Here is a 22,556-nt window from a genome sequence, read left to right as displayed (position 1 = left end):
TCCTAGCTTAAATAAGTTAATAAAAGGATCTTTGCTGGTTTGTGCTTACACAGGCAGAGGCTCATAAAATTTTACAGTCTAATGTAACAGGTTACTTAAATCTGAAACTGTGGGAGGGAAAACATGTAAAAATAGATTCAGATTTACACTGAATGTAAGAATGAGGCAGATGACATCTCGAGGCTTAATTTTATTCCACTGAACTCAAATAGATCTTCGAGATTTAGAGACCTTTTTGGTTAACAAAAAAAAAAAATCACAAATTCAAGAGAAATTTAGCTGTGATGGGAACTGTTGCGACAGAAAGTCTCTCAGGTTCAGGAGTTTACTAAGCTGAGAATATCACACTGTCCTAGAAAACAATATTGTTGCCCCTTTTAGATGTTATTCCTAGGTTTTGCTGAGTGTTGTTTAATATATAAAACCCAGAAGTTTTCTTGTAAAAGGTCTATACTCTTATGAAGAGGAGACGGTCTGTTTTAACTGTTGCAATTTTATTCTCTTTTGACATGAAACTATGGGCCACTCAGATAATTTATATCGTGTTAGTATTCCTACAAGAAAACAGGTAAAACAGTACATAGAGAGCAGTACCAGGAAATCTTATTGCAAGCATTAGAGCATTAGAGGTGCTTCAGTTATTAATTCATAACTTGCAATTGTTAAATGTGTATGACTTACATCCTATGATCCCACAATTTAAGATACTCTTCCACAACATAAATCCATGTACTCATGCTAACTGTAGGCTGCGCAAATCAGAGAAGTAAATAGAATGTGCAAGAGTCAGAGGATATATAATATAAATGTGTATTAGTTATATTACCTAGTGAAAGCCATAATCTGTTAATACAGCTATGGATTTATTTTTAAAACATCATCAAATGTACTACTAATAGCATAGTTGTTGTTTTCCAGTGTGGGTAAAGTAATTAAAGTTCTTCACTTTCATAGAGTCCAGACTGAGCTGCCAGACGCTGAAACTCTCCTTCGGGGTTGAAGGCTTGTTTCACATCCAGCCCTCTTCCATTCAGCGCTAAGTACTTGCTGAAAGTTGGTCGAACACGCAACTTCTTAGGAGCTGGAAGAGTCTGGTTTGGACGGGCTGAAACAGATCAAATAAAAGTCAGTTCAGAAGGTCTGTTCTCAACAAATGGGTTATATTTGGGCTGCATTTTCAGGGAAACAAGTAAACTGATTATGGAGAAAATTCCTCAGATTTTAGGCTATGCTGGGATTTGTGTTTCTCATTAAATCTTCTTGGTTAAATGCATCTGAACACTCGGGTTGATAATGACATACCCGTAACATCTAATCTTGTGTTACATGTGGTCACACCAGCTTCATTGACTGCAGACACGGTGTACCACCCCGCATCTTTCTTGTTTACATCTTTTATCAGTAAAGTAACTCTTCCCGTGTTATCGTGATACAAGCTGGAAAAAATACATGAAAGCACAGGAGTTAGGATTTTTTAGTGAAAGCTGAAGTTATATCTCTGATCTACCTAATCTACAAATAAGAAGAAAAAGCAGCCATTAAAATTCCACGGCTGTATCTAGTCATTGTCAAAAGGCTATTGGTGTTTTTACATTAACCATCCACCTGAGGCTACACAAAGCACTGGGCTCGATTCCCCAGCACAACGCACCAAAAAAACCAAAACCACTCTCCCACTCTTTTATTTTTGAGACGGAATCTTGGTATATAGCTCAGATTGGACTTGAACTCTTCTTTTATTTTTATTTTTTTATACCAGGAATCAAACTCAGGACCTTGAGTTGCCAGGCAGGCGCTTGTGCAGCTGAGCTATACCCGCAGCCCTGGACTTGAACTTTTGATCCTCCTGCCTCTGCCTCCAGAGTGCTGGGATTGCAGGTATGTGCCACCATGCCCGGCTCTCCTTTTCCCCCTAATTTTGTTTATATAATTTATGTCTTTGAGCCATCTTTCTTCATTGTTGCTGAAAAGGTAGTTTCTGCCTTAAATTTTGATTAGTGGATCTAACTTATTTAACTTTTATTATACTTCTGTATATTTTTAAACTAGAAAAATTGAGATAATAACTATCATTTATAAAATATGCTAAAGTATAACTGAATTCATCCAAATAAGCTATGGGTAAGTCTAGGAATACTTATCTTACCTTATTCGGTCGGTGTTGAATTGCACCATTTCATTATTTCTTTTCCAGAAAAGCTTTGGTGGAGGTATTGCTGAGATCTGACATTCTAGTTTCACTGACTCTCCCTCAAAAACCTTTTTGCTCTGTGGTTTGTAGATAAACATTGGTGCCCTTTTATGTTCTTTTGCTACATATTAATAAAAATTCAAATATTGAGAATATTATAAAAATAGTAAGTCAAAAAAATTATAACAAATTTGTTTGCTGACATTAAAAGTTTTTAAAAGCAACAACGACAATAGATAGTGTGAATTGGGAAGAAACTGTTCAAAAGAAAAAAACGGTGGTGGGGAAAGGAGAAAGGAAGGAAGGGAAAAAGAAAAGAAGATATTTATACACAAGATAGTTAAGGTAGTTATACAGCTAGTTTCTCTTAGTTCATTGAAAAGAAAGGTTTGTGTAAATATTGTTTGGACCAGATATCACGCCTATATCTTATACTCTGAATAGCCACCATGAAGATAACAATACACGATGTATTAATTATTGTAACTCTCCTACTAACCTGTTTTGAGACTCTTTTATTGTTATTTTAATTTTTTCTCTTTAAAAAAATAAAAGCAACAACAGGATTGTAAGCTTTTAAAAAGTTTTAATCAAGATACTGTAATATACATTGCTCTCTGTACTAGAGTTCTAAAACTGTAATACTGTAAAAGGATTCATTGACATTATAATCATATTTTCTTCAAAGAATTATTATTATTATTTTTTGTCTTTTTGAGGCAGGGTCTCGCTATGCAGTTCAGGATGGCCTTGAGCTCACTTTGTAGCTCAGGCTGGTCGCAAACTCATGACGATCCTCCTGCCTCAGCTTCCCAAATACTGGGATTACAGGCGTGTACCACCAAGCCTGGCTTCTTCAAAGAATTTAAGTTATCTCATGTAGTGGGAGGCAGCATGAGTGGTGGGGAAGGATAACAACATATACAAATTGGGTTCAAGTTCTGCATTTGAGGGGGCCTAGCTCAATGATAAGAGCATTTACATTTACCTTAGCATGCACAAGGTTGTGGGTTTGATCTCCAGCACAAGAAAAAAAACACCAACACACACATACACACACAGGCTCTATTGGTCCACAAGCCACATCGAGTTGGAAAATTTTTTTTCAGTTTCTCTTATCCTCAATTTTAACTATTGTTAAAAAAATTCCTAAAGTAAAAGGAAGGGACTGCTGTGCCTACCACACAAAATAATCAAGTGGAACAATGAATAAAGAGATAGTTTGTAAACTTAAAAGTAATATGAAAATATCAGTAATTGTTATGACTTCAAGTACTTGATGTACAGGGAAAATGATGGTACAATATTATAACTCTGGCTTTCCTGAGGGAGTAATGAGGACTTTGGACAAATGCCAGCCAAGGTCTGAGCTATAATATTAAAGTATTTCTGAAGCCATTGTCATACATAGAATTTGCTCAAAGCTTAATCACTTGAATTGTGTGTGTGTTATTCCCAGCTCATTAATATTTTTCTTAGATTGAGGCCCCTCAGTGTATCCTAGAATATGTAATTTTAAGGATTTTTCATTGATTTAGGGTAGAATCTTGTTCTTTAGCCTGATCAGGCACTTATGTAATAAGCAGTAAATTATAGTGAAATATCTCTTATGCAATCATACTGCTACAGTGGTGGTGTATTTAAAGTGTTTAAATTGTAACATTTAAACTCTGGACACAAATTTCATAAGACCTGCCCTCCCAATACCAAATTTGATGGTATAGGTTTTATCATTCCTGTTTTCTAAAGCAAGTAAGCATGTTTTTGTTATAGAGACAATTTTCCTAGGGAAACATAGTGTAAAGCTAAAAGCTGACATTTCCAATTTTAAACTGTGCACTTAGAAGTATGATAGTTTATGACCATGCTGTAAAAATCATGGTTCACACTGATGACTTTAAACTATGAACCAGAGAAATGGTTGGACTAAGCCTTTTACTTTGAAACCCTAAATTATAAGTAGCAACGCTTATACTATCTTGTTTAATCTAAACTTGTACAGTTTCTTTATTTCTTTTCTAGAAAAGCTTTTGTTGTAAATCTATCACTTCAGTTTCACTGACTTTTCCTCAAAAAATCTATTTTGATTGTTGTAGAGATATGTGAAAAATAAAATAATATTGATAATAACTCTAATGACAACGCAGCATGTTTAACCACCAAAATAACCCAGCTGAGAACAAGCAGATCTTCAAATAGATACATTCTTCTGTTACTAAACACGACACTGGTTATTTCACTTTCAGCAAACATCATGTCACATTAATGCCATTCATTTTTAAAAAACAATCAGCATTCCACTCGGTTATTTAGACATTAACTTTGAACATGAGGTCTCTGGGATTTTCTTTTTTAATACCTTTTCTTAGAACACTGTAAAAATATTTTCTTTCTTTTTCAACATGGGTGGATTTCAAGGGTGTTTCTGGAGGCTTACCGAGGACGTCCAGCTGCACAGTGAAGGTGGCCTCTCCCGCTCTGTTCTTGGCCATGCACACGTAAGCCCCTGCGTCTGAGGTTCTGACCACTTCGAAGATGAGAGAGTGAAAGCCCTTCTCAGAGACTATCATTTTGTGCAGCTCGTCGGACTGCACTGGCCTTCCATTTAGATACCATGACACATCAGGGGCTGGCAGTCCGCTCACCTAGACACACGGACACAGGGCACAACGGGATTTTATTTTTAATAGTTTGCTATTTTTCTTATTTACTGTGACACTAGGGGCAAGATGATCTTTAAAATGTATGATGGAAAGCTGAGTAAGACCTGAGTATTTTATTTTAACATATCTCAAACATGCAGCTCTTGAAGTGGATGAAGAGTTTAAGCTCCATGTCAAAATCTGTTGCTGTATCTGATTATAACATATAAAATATACACCGGAAAGCCTTGAAGATATACTCTTGAATTCTGTACATGTGAGAAACTTGATTAGAGTACAGAACGTTAGCACCATCGGCCATCACTCTCCTTAATTGCTTTGGTTTTTAACATGTTTTAATAGTCTGTGTTTGCAATCCATAATAATGAAACACGTTTGGGGAGTCGGTACACATGGCATCTTGCTCTTTTCTCCTTCCTTGTCCTTCTTACCCCCCCTCCAAGTTCCCTTCTCATCACCACGAAGTCTATCACCCTGTTTCCCAGTGTCTCCCTTTATTTTGCTCTTTACATTATTTAAATTTGGGGCTTTTTGTATAAGGGAAACCATCTGACATTTAACTTTTTGTGTGTGTTTACTTCACTTAGCACTATTGTCTCAAAATCCACCCATTTTCCTTCAAATGGCTCCAATTTGCCAGGTGTGGCAGTGCAGGCCTGTGATTCCAGTACTGGGCGGGCTGAGGCAAGAGGATTGGTGCAAGTTTGAGGCAAGCCTGGGCTACATAGTAAGTTTGAGTCCAGCCAGGATTACATGATGATTACAAAATTCAAAAAAACAAAAACAAAACACTAAATGGCTCAAATTTATCCTTCTTTATGGCTAAGTAGTACTCCATTGTATATACTATATATAGTACATTTTCTTTATCCATTCATCTTTTGATAGGCATATAGGCCACTTTCATAATTTAGCTATTGTGAATTGTGCTGCTGTAAGCATGAGTATGCGAGTGTCTCTGTATATGATGAATTTAAATCATTTGGGAAGATACCCAGAAGTATAGCTGGGTCAAATGGAATTTCTGTTTTTAATTGTTTGAGGAGTCTTTATACTGATTTCTGTAGTGGTTGTTCTAGTTTACATCTCCAGCAAAAACAACAGTGTAGAAGGATTTCTTTTTCTCTGCAACCTCCCCTGCATTTGATTTGTTTTTTTGATTCTTTCTTGAGTCCTTGATGATAACTATTCCTAGAGGAGTAACATGGAACCTCGGTATGATTTTAATTTGCATTTCTTTAATGGCCAAAGGTACTGAACATTTTTTTATGACATGACAGAATTTTAAAGCATAGCATCGCTGGAACTCATTTGTCCATTTATGGATTTTCACAATTGTAGTACCTGGCTCTGTGATTGAAAATGGACAGCAGGAGCTCAAAAAGGTATGTATAATTTTTAAAACAAAATAGTAGAAGTAAAACCCTCAAAATTAATACCATATATTATTTTCAGACTATCCCCAACCCTGTCTCTTTCACCTGCTGTTAAAATAGTTTTAAATTCCCATATTCTGAATATTGCTTTATATTACATTGATTTCCACAAGGACCATGGAAATTATGTGGGTTTTCTGGCTATGTTTTGAGCTATAGTGTACCACATGATTGGCAATTTGTTAAATGCTTTTAAATGAACCTTAACATTAATTTATTTATAAGAAATCTTTTTTTTGGGGGGTATCAAGAATGCAACTCAGGATCTTGTGCTTGCCCGGCAGGTGCTGTGCCACTGAGCTATATCTCTGGCCCAAAAAGGAAACTTGAAAAAAGTTCTCCAAAGTGAGGATAATGAAAATGCACTCTATTGGGGTGGAGGTGGGAGGTAGAAGGGAAGCAGGAGAGCAGAAATAGGGGGTTAAAACAATCAAAGTATGTTATGTACATGCATAACCGTGCCAAAGTGAGACCCTTTATTCTGTATAACTAATATGCAACAATAAAATGAAAAAATACTCCCGACACCCCTCCATCAAAAAAACTCTTCTAACATGCTGTTCTATCCTGAAGAGCTCTTTCAGGTGAAGAGAAAGCAAGGTGGCTTAAATTGGTTGATGGAGGAGAATTAGAGGTACATTACAGTTTAGAAATTCTATTAGGGTATCTTCACTTAGAGTATTTATTAGACGTGCCTATTTTCCTAGGGAATCGTCATAACTTTGTTAGGTAAGTATTTTTGTTACTACCATTTCGCAGATGAGGAAACAAAAACACAGAAGGATTAAATAACTTGTCTAAGTTTATACAGCTGGAAAGCGGCAGGATTCAAAGAGCCTGGATTCAAATCCAGGTCAGCTTGACTCCAGAATTTGGTTCTTAACCATTGTGTATTATTTTCAAGCCATGTGGCAAGCTATGAAGTAGGAAGAGGACATTTTTAAAAACTTAGTAACCAATTGGTAAATTTTCTCCAGTATTTAAAAACTCTTCTCTTACTTTGAAGTCCATTCTGCAGAATCTTCCTTCTTCAATTGACATGTTTTCTGGCACTTGAATGAAACGTGGTGGGTAAAATTTCTCCTGGATTGCATCCTGATCATTCACATCTCCTCTCGAGGATGATCTACTTCTATAAAGATATTTTAACAATAATTGTGCATAAATGTTGCCATTGCTTTTTTCTTCAAACGAATACAGTTTGGTCATCAAGTTTAAAAGCCCAGTATTTGCTGTTTGATCTGATGACATAATCACAATGGAGACGGACCTTCGGGCTGTATTTAGCTGTGTTGTATTTGAAGACTATTAGGTGTCAACTTAGAAACACTGGATACAAATGTTACATCTTTGTTTTTTGCAGTGCTATAAGTTGATGAAGACACTGATCTATGAGTACCACATGGATTATTCTTGTTGCCTACAAAGATTATAATATGAGAATTGGATTTCCATTGTCATTGGAAAGTTATTCAACATGGAGACTGGTTTTCTCTTATTTAACCAAAAACATTTTTAAAACTTCCTCTGATAATTACTATAAAAGTTTTTGTCATCATCTTCAACATTATGGAAATTCCCTTGTGTTTTTTAAAAGGTATGGAGTAAGCCTGAAAATTTTATAAACATCACATTTTAAGGTGAAAATATTTTAGACAGCAAAACAAATATTCTTTTAAAAACTGAGAAGAAATGTTTACCTTACTTGTGCTGTGGGAACTTGCAGTCGTGCGTGTTCTGAGTTGTGCTGCTTGAAATTAAAACAAAGTGAGAATGTTAACATGGCACTACTAGCTTTAAAAGAAGCAAGATTAAGCAGCTGTAGTTGAAAGGAACATTTCTATTTGGTTGTATTTGTAGAGACATAGTCAATTTTATATATTCAGCTTTTAAGCATTTAAATTGTAGTACAATAACTATGTCTGTAGCAAGAAATCCTCAGAATTAACAGGACTATTCAGCAGGTATAAGTTTATAAGTTTATGAAAATTAGTTAATCTTGGAATTGATGGTGTTCTTTTTTCACATGACTATTTTATGACAAAGGATGATGTGTTCCCTTGGTTATCTGAAATGGAAGCACATAGTACGGATTGTCCTTTAGCAAAACAGGAATAGACATGAACTCATTTGTGTTGGCAGTAGATATAGGGTGTTATGCCCTCGGCTCAAGGGTGGCACCAATAGCAGTAAACACATATTAGACTGGAAAATACTTCTCTTTTTAGCTCATGGCACAAAATTCTGTTGGACACCATTAGAAATATATGTAGAACTATAAAAAAAGCTTGGAAATCTAGCATTAATTGCTTCCTGCTTAAAAGGACATATTTACGCAAACATATTTTAAGCTTTATATTTGTGCCCCAGAAAATTAGTTCTATTTGAAAATAAAATTAAGAATTATTAATTAACTGATTAAATGGCTAAGCATATTTTGTGTATTTTATTATTATTGGTAAAAAGAGATAAAAAGAAGTGGCAAATATAGTTCTAGACCAAATGTCTAAACTACACATTTGTAGAAATGTAGACAATCTGAGTATAAATTATTTATTTTGGGAAAAAATCTCTTTAGCTAATATATTTTCTCCTTTTAAAACAAGTCTTACATCTCTATAATAATTTTTAGCTAGCATTAATGTTCTTTAAATCAAATACCAAAACAACTGGTCAATTCAGCAATCCATCAAATCAACTAATATTTTGGAATAAAATATAAATAATCCAATTGAATTTAAAATATCCAAGTTAAGTTTTGACTTCTGGTTTGAATATATTATATTCAGAAGTGAGATATTTTAGTCATACCATAATTTGATGACACTGTATTATTCACATGTTAGTTGAAGTATTAAAAAATAAGATTTATCTTTTCTGATTTCATAGTGATGTTTCTGCTGCTTTTTCCCTGGTATTATCATCACCTTCAGAATGAATGGGAAAAATAATACATCTTTGTCCTTAGAATCATATGTGATTCATTTGTAAGATTAAACAGTCTTCAGTTTAATATTGCTTCAAGTAATTTCCACTAGTAGACATAAGCTTATGGCCCTGCTTCATCCTATTTCTAAATCTACAGAAGCAAAAATCTTATTTTCACTTTTCTATACTTGGAAGCTTAGAATTTTTGAATTCCTTGTTTCAGGCCAGTTTCTTGTGGATTCTCAGGGAAGGAATGAGTGAGAAGGAAGACAAAAGCAAGCAGTAACACTTCAGTTTCCTCTCCCACCATACATTTTTTAGGGGAGGGTTAAGTCGGTTATTAAAATCAAGTTGGTCAGCCGGTGGGATACTCACTTTATGCTCTCCATCAAGCTAATCCCTTCTTGGAAAAGATGTATCATTAATCTTAGAGTTATTACTCAGAGGAGTTTTTGTTTGTTTTTTAAACAAATAACATTTTTGAATACAGAAACATGTCAAAAAGAATTAGATGTTTCATTACTATTACAAGCATAGTTTAAAATAATATTGAAGTGACTGACAACTTATAAGAAAAGATTATGATTACTTTGATTTAGACTTTTAACATCTATCCTGTTAAAGATTCATAATTTAGGGCCGGGTGTGGTGGCGCATGCCTATAATCCCAGCACTCCGGGGGCTGAGCAAGGAGGATTGTTGAGAGTTCGAGACCAGCCTGGGCTACAAAGTGAGCTCAAGGCCCCCTTGAACTACATAGCAAGACCCTGTCTCAAAAAGACCAAAAACAAAAAACAACAACAACAGCAACAAAAAAAGATTCACAACTCAAATTCCCTATCCATGTAGACATAAAAAGAGTCCTAGATCTAATGACCCCTAAATGTCCAGACAAAAAGTAATTTGATTAGTCTCCTGGTGTTCTCACTTTGTGACATTTCATATATGGATATTAGAACTACAGAACATAGGGTAAAATTTAACACACACACAAGTGTATCTCATATATATGTGGTGATTGATTTTTTCCAATGTTATTTATAAGCATGTAGGAAAGCAGACCTTTTAAAATTGCACAGAATAAAAGTGCTCTAAGCTGGGTACAATGATAGTACACAACTATGGTCCCAGTTACCTGGAAGGCCAATGCAAAAGGATTGCTAGAGCATGGCAGTTTGAGGCCAACTTAGGCAATATAGCAAGACCCCATCTGTGAAAAAAAATGTTTTAGTTAGATAAAGAGTGTTGTAGTTTACCTGTGGTGAATCTGGTGCATCACTGCTCTGAGACTGAAACACAGCAGCTGCATTCTGTGGTCCGAGCAATCTGCGAGCCATCTTCTCCTCATACGTCAGCCGCTTTAAAGGAAGTCATTAGCAGATAGTGGTTAGATTTACTGCAAGGTGTTTACCTTATTAAAACTAACTAAGTACGAACTTCAAAGAAGTGTAGTTCTATCTATGGAATTATAGATAGATTCTATATTATTCAAAGAACCACTTTCTTCCACTCAAAGCATTTTCCTTTCATTTTGTATAACTTTGCTCATCCCTAGTAAAGATTCCCATGGGATTTCTTTTTGCTCCTATGTGGCCATTATCATCCTTAAATAAGTTTCTCCCAAGTCAGGTGATCTTTCCCTTCCTTGTTGTTCTGCATATCTTAATCTCCTCTGTTTTTAAACATAGTATTCCCTACCCTCATGTTCAGAAATAGTTTTATTAAATGAATGCTGATGACTTGGAGTCTGATTGAGAGCCTTACAACTGATATGCTAAATGTATTTGGATTAAAGGGAAGTAGTACGATTGCAAAGAGAAGTGGGTGATAATATGTATATAGTAAGAAATATGTAAGAATTATAGCTGTGCTTATTTGCCCATTAATATTATACACCAACAAAATGTTGGGTTGATAGCATTTCTTATTAGTTATTTGGCTATCAGACATTTTATGAGAGTAATATTTAAAACAAATTTTTCATTGAAGCAGATTGATTTTTCATTAGCTTTATTCTTTTGCTGTGGAAATCCAATACTTGATTTCACAGAGTAATACAAAATAGCACACCAATATTCCTCATTTTTGGATAATCATTCTTTGTTGCCTATGTGAACATAAATCTATGAGACAGAAAGAACTTTCCTATTGAAATTAGATTTTCATAGTTTAATTGGCCTTTTGTACAAAAGAGATCTCTTGCCCACTTGATTTCCATTATGCAGAATGGCTTCCTTGCATTTCAGCTTTCTCTCCAAATCCTGAATCAAAGCTTCTTTGGATCCTTGTATTTCATGGTCAGGAGTCCTTGGTGTGGGCTTAGCATTTGCAGTTTGGGCTGGCTTAGCATTTACAGGTTGGCCAACTGAGGGTTGTTGATAGCTTTAAAAAGAAAGAAGAAAAGATTTAGAATTTTTATCAAATAGAAGTGATTCCATTTTGTAAGTTATCTTTAAATAGGTGGAATTTACCACCTCAGACTATTAGTTTTATTAGAAGTATCATTTGCCCTAAAAATAGTTGAGAAGGATTACTCCTTTTTCCCCTCCTTTGTTAATGAAAATTAAATGGGAGAAGGAAGAATTTAGGCATACGGATGACATCCTTCCTTGAAGACCTTCCCTAAAGAATGTGAGAGTTAAGTCTAGTTAATAGTAGCTTGAGTTCTTCTGGTGTTCCAGTTGAATTTCTTTAGTTTGATTGATGGATGGACATTAAACAATCGTGTGCTAGAAGTGGCTCCTCTGGGTTCAGGAGAGCTGTGTTTTAGCATCTCTTCTTAGCTACCTGTCACTATGAAACTGGTGGTGGTGGAAGCATTTATACTGGGGGAATGGGAGAAAGGAAGCCATGGGCCTGTCCCCTAGAGCTAATTGTTGGACATCTCCCAGTCTACCACCGGTTTTTAGTGAATGCTCTATTGCTCTGAATGTAATCTACAGCTTACCTTCTCTGGTTTTCCTATCAATTTCCAATTTATATTAATTTTATTGTCTAGAAAATCCAAGCATTGTGCTATGTAACAGAGAAATTTAAAATAATGGTTTCTTCAGCATTGCCAAAGTCATTTTTAGTGAAAAAAAAAAAAAAGGGGGATGATGAGGCCAGGTAGAAGAAGAAATGCAGCTGAAAAAATGGGTTAAAAAATACAGATTTGAGTAGCAGTGGAAGAGTTTGGTTCCTAAATTTACTTCTAACCTGTCCTTACCTCTCCTAAAGTTTCCTCATTGTTTCTAACACAGGGGAGGGGCACAATTTAGGAAATCTTGTATTTTTAGCCCTGTTAAGTTGTTCAGACTTCTCATAGTGCTTTGTTCAGTGTTTTTTAAAACAATCTTTTTGAGACAGGTCTCGCTGTGTAGGCCAGGATGGTCTTGAACTCACTATGTAGTCCAGGCTGGCCTCCAACTCATGCTAGTCTTCCTGCCTCAGCCTCCTGTGTACTGGGATTACAGGCATGTGCCATCATGCTTAGCTGGATTTTGTTCATTTCTAATCTAGTTTACTTGTTGCAGTCACTACGGGGACCTGGGAAGCTTGCAACGATCTATTTAATATGGGAAAATTTACTATCTCCATAACAAAACTTCTCTACTTATCCAGATAACCTTGGTCTGTTCTCTGATATATTCCTGTCCGAATGTTCTCAAGGATCATTAAAAGGACGTGTGAGCTAAGTGGAATTGTATGTCTTCTGACTGGAGCCAGAGTTTTCACTTTTGCTGACTTTGGGAACTTGGTTAGTAATCATTAGATTACAAGCACACTAAAGAAAAAAACAGTTTCATGTTATTTATGATTGTATCATTTTATATCCAGTAATGCAAAACATGGGTACAGAAGACTCTGTCAGCTCAGTAAATGAATATTTTTCATTGTATGCAAAATGCTCTGTATCGAAAGTGATTGGTACACATTTCCCCAAGTTACATTTCAAATGTTCAGATTTTCACAGTTGTCTATATTAATCCTTAACTAATATCTTACTTTTCCAGCTAAGTAAATACCAAAGCAAGTGTTGAAATAGTTTTTTTCACTCCTCAAGACTGAATTCTCAGACAAAAGTGGAAAATTCTTTTGGTCTTTTAAATCTCATATTCTTCCAGTGGTATGGAATTTTAATAGCTTATTGTTGGTTTTTGTCTTGTTTGTTTTATGTTTATGTTCTTTTTTTAGACAGAGTCCCATTTTGTAGTTCTGGCTGGCCTTGACCTGAGTTTTAGCTCATATTGCCCTCGAATTCAAGGCTACCCTCCTACCTCAGCCTCCCCAGTGCTAGTATTACAGGCCTGTGTCACCATGCCTAGTATATTGTGTTTTCTAATGCCAGCTTACCATCTTTATACAAATTATATACTTGTTGAAGTGAAATTAGACAATTTATTTTCAGACTGTCCTGATAAGTCTTAGAAATTCTGACAGATTGTGGGAACCAAACCTGAAAAATACTGATGTATATGTAAATCTCAGCCACTTTATTCTATGAATCTTCCCATTATTCTAAATATATATGATTTAGTACTTGGTATCTAATGCTATTTATAAACTGATATTATACCTGTACACTGACTTATATGTCTGTTTCTATTATTGATTACCCAATTGTTAATTTTGTGACAGGTCAGAAAACTGAATTACCAAACATATAAGGTACTTGTTGAATGTCACATAACAAACTTTTTGGAAGAAATAATGGAAATTAAAGAGTTTCCCTCAATTTTCAGTGTGTAGTTTGATCAACTGAATAAAACGTTTGCTTAAGAACTTTCTACCAGTGAAAAACTCAACCGCTTTCAAACTTCTCTAGGTCAGAAACCAAGGGATTATTTTAGAAAGCATGGCAAACTGGAGCCCATCATAACAATGAGGGCGTTGTGCACAGCTGTTCAAAGGGCCAGGGCTTTCCACCCTGTACAGCTGGACGCAGCATGGGTATCAAGTGGCCATGGGAAGATTAAAAGAGTTCTCTATGTTGCTGAAAATGGAACAGCTAAACCTGGATCTTTGATGTCTGATTTGGGGACCTCCTAGGCTTTCTTTCTTATTCTGCTTATTTTTTTATTTTCTTCCTCCCTTAGGTCTGTGCACAGCACTAGGTACACTGTTGAGGACAAGTGAAAATCTGTTTGATAGCTTTCTTTTCTGTGCAGGAATTTGGAAAAGGATTGAAAAACTATATTAAGATAAATATTATAGCCAGGCATGGTGGTGCACACCTGTAATCCCAGCTCTTGAGAGTCTGCGTCAGGAGGATCACTGTGAGATTGAGGCCATTCTGAGCTACACAGTGAGTTCAGGGACAGCCTGAATTACACAGTGAGACCTTGTCTTAAGAAACCTAAAAAAAATTATAGTCATAAAAGATTATTTAAAATTTTAAAATGCTCACATAGGAAATTTGGAAAATGGAGAAAGCTAGATGAAAAATAATGAGTAAATGTAACCAAGAAAAACCTACAATGTATGATATGGGTATGATTGGAATTTGGGAAGGAAGGGAGAAAAGGCTCTTATTCTTGAAGATATCCTTTCAAAATATTAGGTCAAGCTCATGGGAATGCCATTTTTGTAGGTCAAACACAATTGACCATCAGCCATTTGAAGTGGTTCAACTTGATATCTATAGCATGCTAACAAATGATTTTGGCCTTAGTGATTTTTGATAGAGAAGGTCTCTTTGCAAATTGAATTGCTATAGCCAGTTCAAGTATGTTTTTCAGAGTTGTCACCAATAATAGAATTTCTAGAGAAATTAGCTTTAGAGAAGACTGAGAAAAATGAGGAAGTTTCAGCAAATATGTCAGTAAGGCTGCAGTAAGACATACCCCCCTAGCCAGCTTTTGAGATGCCTCTAATTTAATTCTCTGATTTTCTAGTAAGCCAAGACATAGGAAAACTGATAGCCCTATGTTTGCATAAGCACAAAGTATTCAGTTCATGTTTTAAAAAAAGCACAAGCACTATGTCCTTCTTCATATCAGGTTTTCTTATGACAGTCTTTGGGCTGTGAAAATAGTTCATGCTTGCATAAGGCAGCAAGTATTCTTCCTAGGAGTTTAGATCACCCTAGCAATTTGAATAAGTTGTGGTTTTAATTACCAAAGGAAACCTTAAGGTCATAACCCTTCATCTATTCAAATCTTCCTTTTCATCATGGTAAGGAAAGCTCATACATGTGGGTGTCTGGATCCCAGAATTCTTTTTTAGATGCTAATTTTAAATTCTTTTAGCCAAGTGGATATTTAGGATTAGAGAGGAAAATGGATAGGAAGAAAAGACTAAGATGGAGAAGAAATTTAATAGCCTTTGCTTATGTGAGAGGAAATTCTAGCTGAAGAAGAACAGACAGGTGTTCCTCATCTCCACTGAGCCCAATCAGAGGAATTAAATTTACAGCAAGAGGAACTTAGACCTAAACAAAAGGTTCACTGTTTGGGGGTTTGTTAGAACCCCTTTTTACATGGAAAATAGGTAAGTTGTCATCTGAGGGTCATTTGAGTTCAGCACAGCCTGGCCGCTGGAGCATGGGTCAGACTGACCTCTTGTTGCCAGCCAGTACTCTGGTGCAGCGTGTTCTGGGAAGATCACGGAATGCAACTGTGGCGTTCCACTGCTTTTAAAGATAGAACAGAATGAACTGCAGCACACACTCAAAACTCCTCAGATACAACTCACTGTAGATGCAGTACAAAAAAATTCACTTACTTGGCGTTCACAGCAGAAGGGATTTTACTGCTACTGTAATCAGGGTGTGACGGTAATATGGAGCTGAGGAAGCTGGCCGGTGACTGGTTATAGGTGGCTGTAACCCTTTGGCCTGGGTTGGAGCCCGCAGGCTGTTGGGAAGCAGGAAAAGCGGAGGAGGACATGGTGATGTGAGAGCTCACTGTTGAGGAGGCAGAAAATCTTTGCTCTGTGCACTGTCGGGGCTGGATAATAATGGAAGACTGTTTGGTCTGGCTGGAGAGGCTGGAGGTTTCCGGTCCAGGAGGCTGCAGCCTGGAGCCACATGGGTTCTGGGACTGGATGAAGTGTTTTGGACGTTCGTAGTTAAACATGCTTAGCTGGTGTATGGAAGATGAAAGCAAGTTATCACTATGATGATTTGTTTCTGGGAAGGCAGGGTCCCAGAGAGGGGGCTGCAAGCCTGGGATTGCAGAAGGCGGCAAGAAGTCAGAAGTAACCTTGGTCTGTCCCTCTCTGCTGAGATCCTGAGAACACTGTGCTCCTGGTTTGGGTGGAGTGGGCTCCTCTTGAAGAATGTTGTTCCTTCCAAAGGAGAAATAATTAAGTTACTGTTTTTGTTGCACAATATTATTTATTTGATTTAATTTTTTTTTTAATTTTAAAGCTTATGTGCCTTTAAGGTGACCTTGAGGGTGTCAGATTTTTCCTTTTGCTATCTCTGTCTTTACACAGATGACTTTTCCCCTGAGGATAAGTAAAAAGGATTCCTTAGTGTTTGTTTCTCCCTGGGTGTAGGCTTTAAAAGGGGCTTCAAATGGTAGAAGCCCCCCAAACTGAGTTTTCCAAAAGGTTGTTTTTGAAAAGAAACTCTTTAATGATACTCAGTGTGATAACTTTATGGTCTCATATTAGCTTATATTCAGACACTGAAGATTCATTAACCACAGAGATTTCATGATTTAAAGTTAACAGCAGTTAAATATGTAATATTAGCCTTCATGTAGCATGAATTCTTCCCATTGCTCATTAAAATAAATTAATTGCCCTTCCAGTACACCAATTCATATGCTGATGATCTCTGATGAACATTTTGATAAACCAAGGGAAACAATATGCTTCCTTTGTAAAGAACATTACTATGATGTCCATATTTTTTCCACTTTTTCTCAATTTCACAAAGTACAGTGAACATCTGAAATTCATTTTTGTCAATTTTGAGTGTCTTTAAAAAAAATTTTTTTTTGTACCAGGAATCGAACTCAGGGCCTTATGCTTGCCAGGCAGGCACTTGTGCTGCTGAGCCATATCCCTGGCCCTAGATTTTTTAATCTTATAGTTCACTACTTTCTTCCCCTCCCCTCAATTCCAAATTGACCATAGTACTAAACTTGATTATGACTAAGGTGCTCCTGTCTGAATGCTTATGTACAATACATATTACAGATCGCATTCTGAAAACATTCAATTTTCTTTTCTTTCTTTCTTTCTTTATTTTAGTTTTTTCCTGTACCGGGAATCGAACTCTCGACCTTGCACTTGCCAGGCAGACGCTGTGCCGCTGAGCTAAATCCCCAGCCCCAAACATTCAATTTTAAAATTATGTTTTGATTGCACTTTTCAGTTACTGTTCTTAATGTTTCCTTAATTATTTAGTTTTCTTTTTATTATTTGATATGTATTTTAAACTAATTTTGAAATTGATTTTTTTTCAAATGATGAACAGGAAATATAGATATATAGATATAAATGAGTGTAGTACATTACCAAGAAAAAGTGGATGCCATTTCCCTTACTGGGCACTGCCATGCCCCTCCTGCTTTCATACTGTAGATCCCCATTTTCCCTTTTTATTTGTTAAAATCAACCTTGAAGGATTAATATATGACTGATGTTTTCCATTAGTATGGAAAATCTGAGCTACATTATAACAGACATAAACTAAGACTAGCCCTATAAATTATTGTAACACTGATTCTATTTTTATTGACGATGTCAGATAACTTAATTCAAAATACATTTACTTTGTTTCATGAAGAATACACAAATACTGAGACAGTGATAAATCAAACTTTTAATTGAAAAATTATTCCAATTGTTTATCATCATTATCATCATCATGTCATCATTATAAGACAAAGTCTTATAATTATTTGAGTTACTATGTGGATGAAAATACTATTAATGAAACTTTTCCAGACCAAACTTCAGCTTGTGATTGTATGTAGCAATTTTAGTAAAGAACAAAAATACAGCTAAACAGTTAAGAGGAATGCCTTATGTAAAAAGAACTTCAAAAGTTTTATATTCCTAAATTTCAAGTTTATGAACATAAATATGTTCAGAGTGCATTATAGAAATGAGTGATAGCAGGTCTTTAAATTGGTGGGGAGAAACGTCTACACAGAGAACTTTAATTAGATCTCCTCAAACAAAAAGCCTCTATATAAAGGCAAATAGGGGTTGGCTTATTTATTCCATTGCAGAACTGAATCTAGGGATTGGCTCCTAACTACTATTCTGAACAGGCACATTATTCAAACCCATTTCAAAAAGCATGGAACAAACTGAGAAATAGCCAGTAAAGATTTCCCAACAAGAATGTTTTCAGATTGTCAGCTGTCTTATTTTTGGTATTGGCCTGTATAGTTAACAATTTCTGGTATTTTTAAAGCTCAATTAAAAATATGCTCTTTGAGAAGCTTCATTTTATCCATGTCTCAACAAAACTTTATGAAGCTATTTATATAAACAACTCCAAAAGACTTTGCTTCACATTTGTAGTTACTGTTCAACAATTCATTTCTACAATAGATTGTATTACAGGGTAGTATTCTTTTATTCCAAATAACATTACATAAATTTTAAAGATTTTAGCAATAATGTATTATTCAATCTCTTAGTTTAAAAAAATGCTGCCTTTAAAAATCATTAACTATTAAAATATCTCTAATGCAGCAGACTTGTACAAAAGGCTGGTAGAAAATATTTTGAGGCCATAGTAACCATCATAATTTACAGTCAGATAAAGTGTCCACTTTCAAGGAAAAACGATGCTGTAAAAATAACGACACACAATTATCTTTCCCTCTGTCTTTTGTATAATTTTAGTGGGATGATTACATCACTTTCTCTTTAAATTTTTGATAGCACCATTATAATATTGTGACTTTCAAAGTTTTCATCTGAGTATCACCTTTGCACACACCCCTCTGTGTTTATAAAAGCAAAACCCGAGACTGTAAGCAGGAATAAAAAAGGGACTTACCCGTAGTTTCAGAGGGTGCCAGCTGGGTAGAACCCACTATTGAAGGGAAGGAAGCGGCATGTCCTTCCCTCACAGACTAATCTAGTGGCTCTGTGCTTAGTATTATAGCTCCCCTGACTTTTATCAGCTGCCAAACAGTGACATCTGATGTGCTTGCCTGTCCATCTACCTATGCTGGCATGTCAAAGTAAGAGTCCACAATCTAAACAATATCTCAGATGTCTTAGTGATATTTAAGGAGTGGGATTACATGAGCTTCTCTTGCAGGCCTCTTTATTTTAGACATGCATTTTGACTCGGAGCTCGACGAGCTCAAGCAGGGAAAGAACAGTGAATTGGACGATGAAGAAAAAGTATAATGAAAACTCAACTTCATTATTGTGCCAGGGCCTTCCGTTTGCCCTGTCAGAGAAACAAGGACCAGAAGGGAAGTAGTATTCCAAGATGAATTTTTCTATCTCTTATGACTTCTCCACTGCTAAGATGAGTGGCTGTGGGCTCCAAATTGATTTGTATTGTGTCATTCTTCATCTGCTCCTCCCTCCCTGCCCTGCTTGTCTAATAAGGGTCAGGGTGAAGCCTGATCCAAGCAGTTTGTTCCAAGAGGAGGTGTGGTCTGTGCAGAGCAGACAAGCAGGTTCGTGGTGTCCCTTGCTGGGAAGCAGGTAGACAGAAAAACATGATTTCGTTTCTTTGGTTTTCTGAATCTGTCTGGCTTATGCCCCTTCGACTTAGTACTTTCATTGTAAAAGAGTTTTGAAATACTTAACTAACAAATAAGCAATCTGTAGAGTTAGGACTGTCAGTGCCCTCTCTTTCATCTCTGGTTACTCCGAACAGTTACAGTTTTCTTTCTATTTTTGTCCTAGAGACCATTGTGATATTTAGGTTTCCATTTTATGCAGGGAATTAAATAACTACAGAAGAAACCATCAGATCAACAAAAGCGCTGGAGTGAGGAGTCACCCAGCCCAAGCAATGTGACCAATCAAATAGAAAAATTTTCATCTAATGGCTTTGGCTCCTCTCCTTAATAGGCGGGTTTTCCAATCTTGATTTAATTACCATGTACATTAGAATATAACAAATACATGTTTGAGTACATATGAGCCATGTAAAATTTTTCACAACTGAATATATCAGTGCACTTTTCTTTAGTATTCAGAGAAAGTTTGGTAGTTGCTGCCAAAGCATGCAGCCCCTACCTAGTAGAAGTACTCTAAAATGTTGAGTGAGTGGTTGCCTACAAAGTCTTATTTCAGGAATCTCCCAAAATATTTCTCCACATCTGCTCACTGACATTTCAAATTTCTAGAAGGGATAGAACTTTTCAATCTGTATTACAGGGACTTAAATTGCATAAAAATAATAAGAATAGCTAGTGATAAAAATAATAAAAACTAGTGCCTACAGTATTTACTACGACACTATACTAAGAATTCTAAGCACATTATATGTGGTATATGTGACTGGTATTTTGTTCTGCTTGAGAACAGGGTTTGGTTAGAGCAAGGAAGAGGAGGGTATGAAGTCTGAGGTCTCTCAGTATTAAAAGTTTGAGGAACAACCTACTAGCCAAGTAAGAAAGATGTGCAGGACAAACTGATAAATCCTAGGTTTTATTCAAGATAAGTTCTAAATGTACCATAGCTAAGTAAAATCTTAGTTCCATTTACTCTTTGTCTTTCAAGTCTTGCTTCTTCTATGTAGGTATTTGTAAGACAGGATGTGAGTTGTGGTATGACATCTGTGATAGCATCTGTGGCTCACCAAGGCTAAAGGTTGCTTATAAAAAGATAATCAAGCGACTGATTTTAGGAAAAGTAAGAATGGTGTCTCTTGCTATGCCCTTCTCAGCAGTTGAGGGTCTAAATTTAAAAATCTTTTATGAACCTGCTTTTCTGCTTCTTAATGTTTGGTTTGCTTTTTTGAATGGTGTTTTATGTTTCTTCACACATGTGGTCATTTGAATGATTTAGTTTCTTTTTTTTTTTTTTTTTTCTGGTACTGGGCATTGAACTCATGAACTTGCACTTGCTAGGCAAGTGCTTTTGCTGCTGAGCTATACCCCAGCCCGTATAAGTGGTTCAGTTTCTTATTTGAGAAAAATCATAGAATCTTAAGGAAAAGAATTATTAAGATGCCAGGTGAGTGAAACTTATTCCCACCTCTCCACAAAGGCAAGCTTTTCTGTTTCTCTAAATGATCAGTAAGCATCTCCTCTCAGTCATTCTAACACCCACAGAGCAGCATATCTTGCTTTGTCTCCCTGAAACCGTTCCCCATGCATGTCAGAGTAATTCTTCTTCTGCCATCATGGCAATCATTAGCTATGCAACTGTCACTCACCCTCCTCATATAAACCCACTGTTGTCTTTGAATGTAAAGTACACATATGCAAGAAAAGAATGGTTGTGTGAGCTACTTCTGACATCAGAGGTCAGATGTATCCATTCCTCACTTCTGCTGTATCAACTGAGAAGGAAAGCATGACACTGAGAAAGAAAGGACTGAAGAGTGAAGATTTTACCTATTTCTTGCAGTTCACTTGTTCTGCGCAGACATACAGTGAAAGAGAGTTTGACTGTCACAGAAGAGGGAATCTTCAAATCAACCAAGGTGGAGTGTGGTAGGTACCATGAGGAGCCAGTTAGCTGAGTAGACTTGTTTCAGTTTGATGGCATTTGTAATTTGAGATAACCAATTTCACATTTGACTCAGTTTTATATTCTTGTGAAACAAGAAATACTAGTGAATTCCACTTAGTTTGGTATTAAAGAGTAAAAATGGTAACTTTGATTTTACTAATGTTTTACAAAATTTTAGTCATATTAATCTTTCTTATTATCTGCTTGGGACACCTGAGTGTCTCTGCCACATCCTAGCTCTGTAACCTTAGACAAACTGCTTAAACTCCAAGCTTTAATAACTCAAAAACAAAACAGTACTTAATTTATCAACCCAACTCAGACAGCTGCTGAGAGACTTGAAATGGGAAATCATATGGTGAACTCTTATCTGGACATAATATATCATAATTTATCTCCTCGACTAGGTTCAAATATTTCAGAAGCAGGAACGTCAGCTATTTACTATTTGATTATCTTATCTGCACAGCATAGGTCATGGTAGACAGTAAAAACAACATTTTCCCCCAGTACTGGGGGTTGAACCCAGGGAGTGCTAAGCTACAACCCCAGTCCTTTTTAATCTTTTTTCTTTTGTGATAGAGACTTGCTAAATTGCCCACGCTGGTCTTGAATTTGCAGTTCTGCCTCAGCCTCCCCACTAGCTGGGATTATAGGTGTGTGCCACCATACCCTGCAAAATTTGTTGACTTTTATGGAATCGTTACCCATGTGTTTTTCTCCACAGATGATTTTATT

The 22,556-nt window shown here is 36.1% G+C and overlaps 1 protein-coding gene across 2 annotated transcripts; it reads right to left on the bottom strand.

The window, feature by feature from the left end:
* Positions 1 to 179: 179 nt before the first annotated feature.
* Positions 180 to 19,277, bottom strand: Myot (myotilin). 2 transcript variants are annotated; one of them, XM_005376507.2, is made up of 10 exons: positions 19,171 to 19,277; positions 15,924 to 16,487; positions 11,426 to 11,600; positions 10,475 to 10,576; positions 7,991 to 8,040; positions 7,290 to 7,422; positions 4,629 to 4,836; positions 2,147 to 2,312; positions 1,303 to 1,436; positions 180 to 1,105 (listed from the first exon to the last, which is right to left on the bottom strand). In XM_005376507.2, exons 2-10 carry the CDS (start codon positions 16,274 to 16,276, stop codon positions 933 to 935), a joined length of 1,494 nt encoding a protein of 497 aa, XP_005376564.1. In that variant the 5' UTR covers positions 16,277 to 16,487; positions 19,171 to 19,277; the 3' UTR covers positions 180 to 932. The 2 variants fall into 2 exon arrangements, with proteins under 2 accessions (XP_005376564.1, XP_005376565.1); XM_005376508.2 differs by having other exon boundaries at positions 7,991 to 8,037.
* Positions 19,278 to 22,556: the final 3,279 nt, after the last annotated feature.

The sequence above is a fragment of the Chinchilla lanigera genome, unplaced genomic scaffold, assembly GCF_000276665.1.
Source record: "Chinchilla lanigera isolate Chin_1 unplaced genomic scaffold, ChiLan1.0 scaffold00007, whole genome shotgun sequence".
NCBI classification, from domain to species: domain Eukaryota; kingdom Metazoa; phylum Chordata; class Mammalia; order Rodentia; family Chinchillidae; genus Chinchilla; species Chinchilla lanigera.
The sequence above is the reverse complement of the archived record's forward strand: the minus strand, read 5'-3'. Positions and strand labels throughout refer to the sequence as shown.

Excerpts from the sequence above, each read along its gene's own strand:
- Myot (XM_005376507.2), bottom strand. The coding sequence starts at position 16,276 with ATGTTTAACTACGAACGTCCAAAACACTTCATCCAGTCCCAGAACCCA. Across the intron at positions 4,837-7,289 it reads TCTGCAGAATGGACTTCAAA|GTGAGCGGACTGCCAGCCCC; the intron begins GTAAGAGAAGAG and ends CCGTGTGTCTAG. Across the intron at positions 1,106-1,302 it reads CACAAGATTAGATGTTACGG|CCCGTCCAAACCAGACTCTT; the intron begins GTATGTCATTAT and ends GATCTGTTTCAG.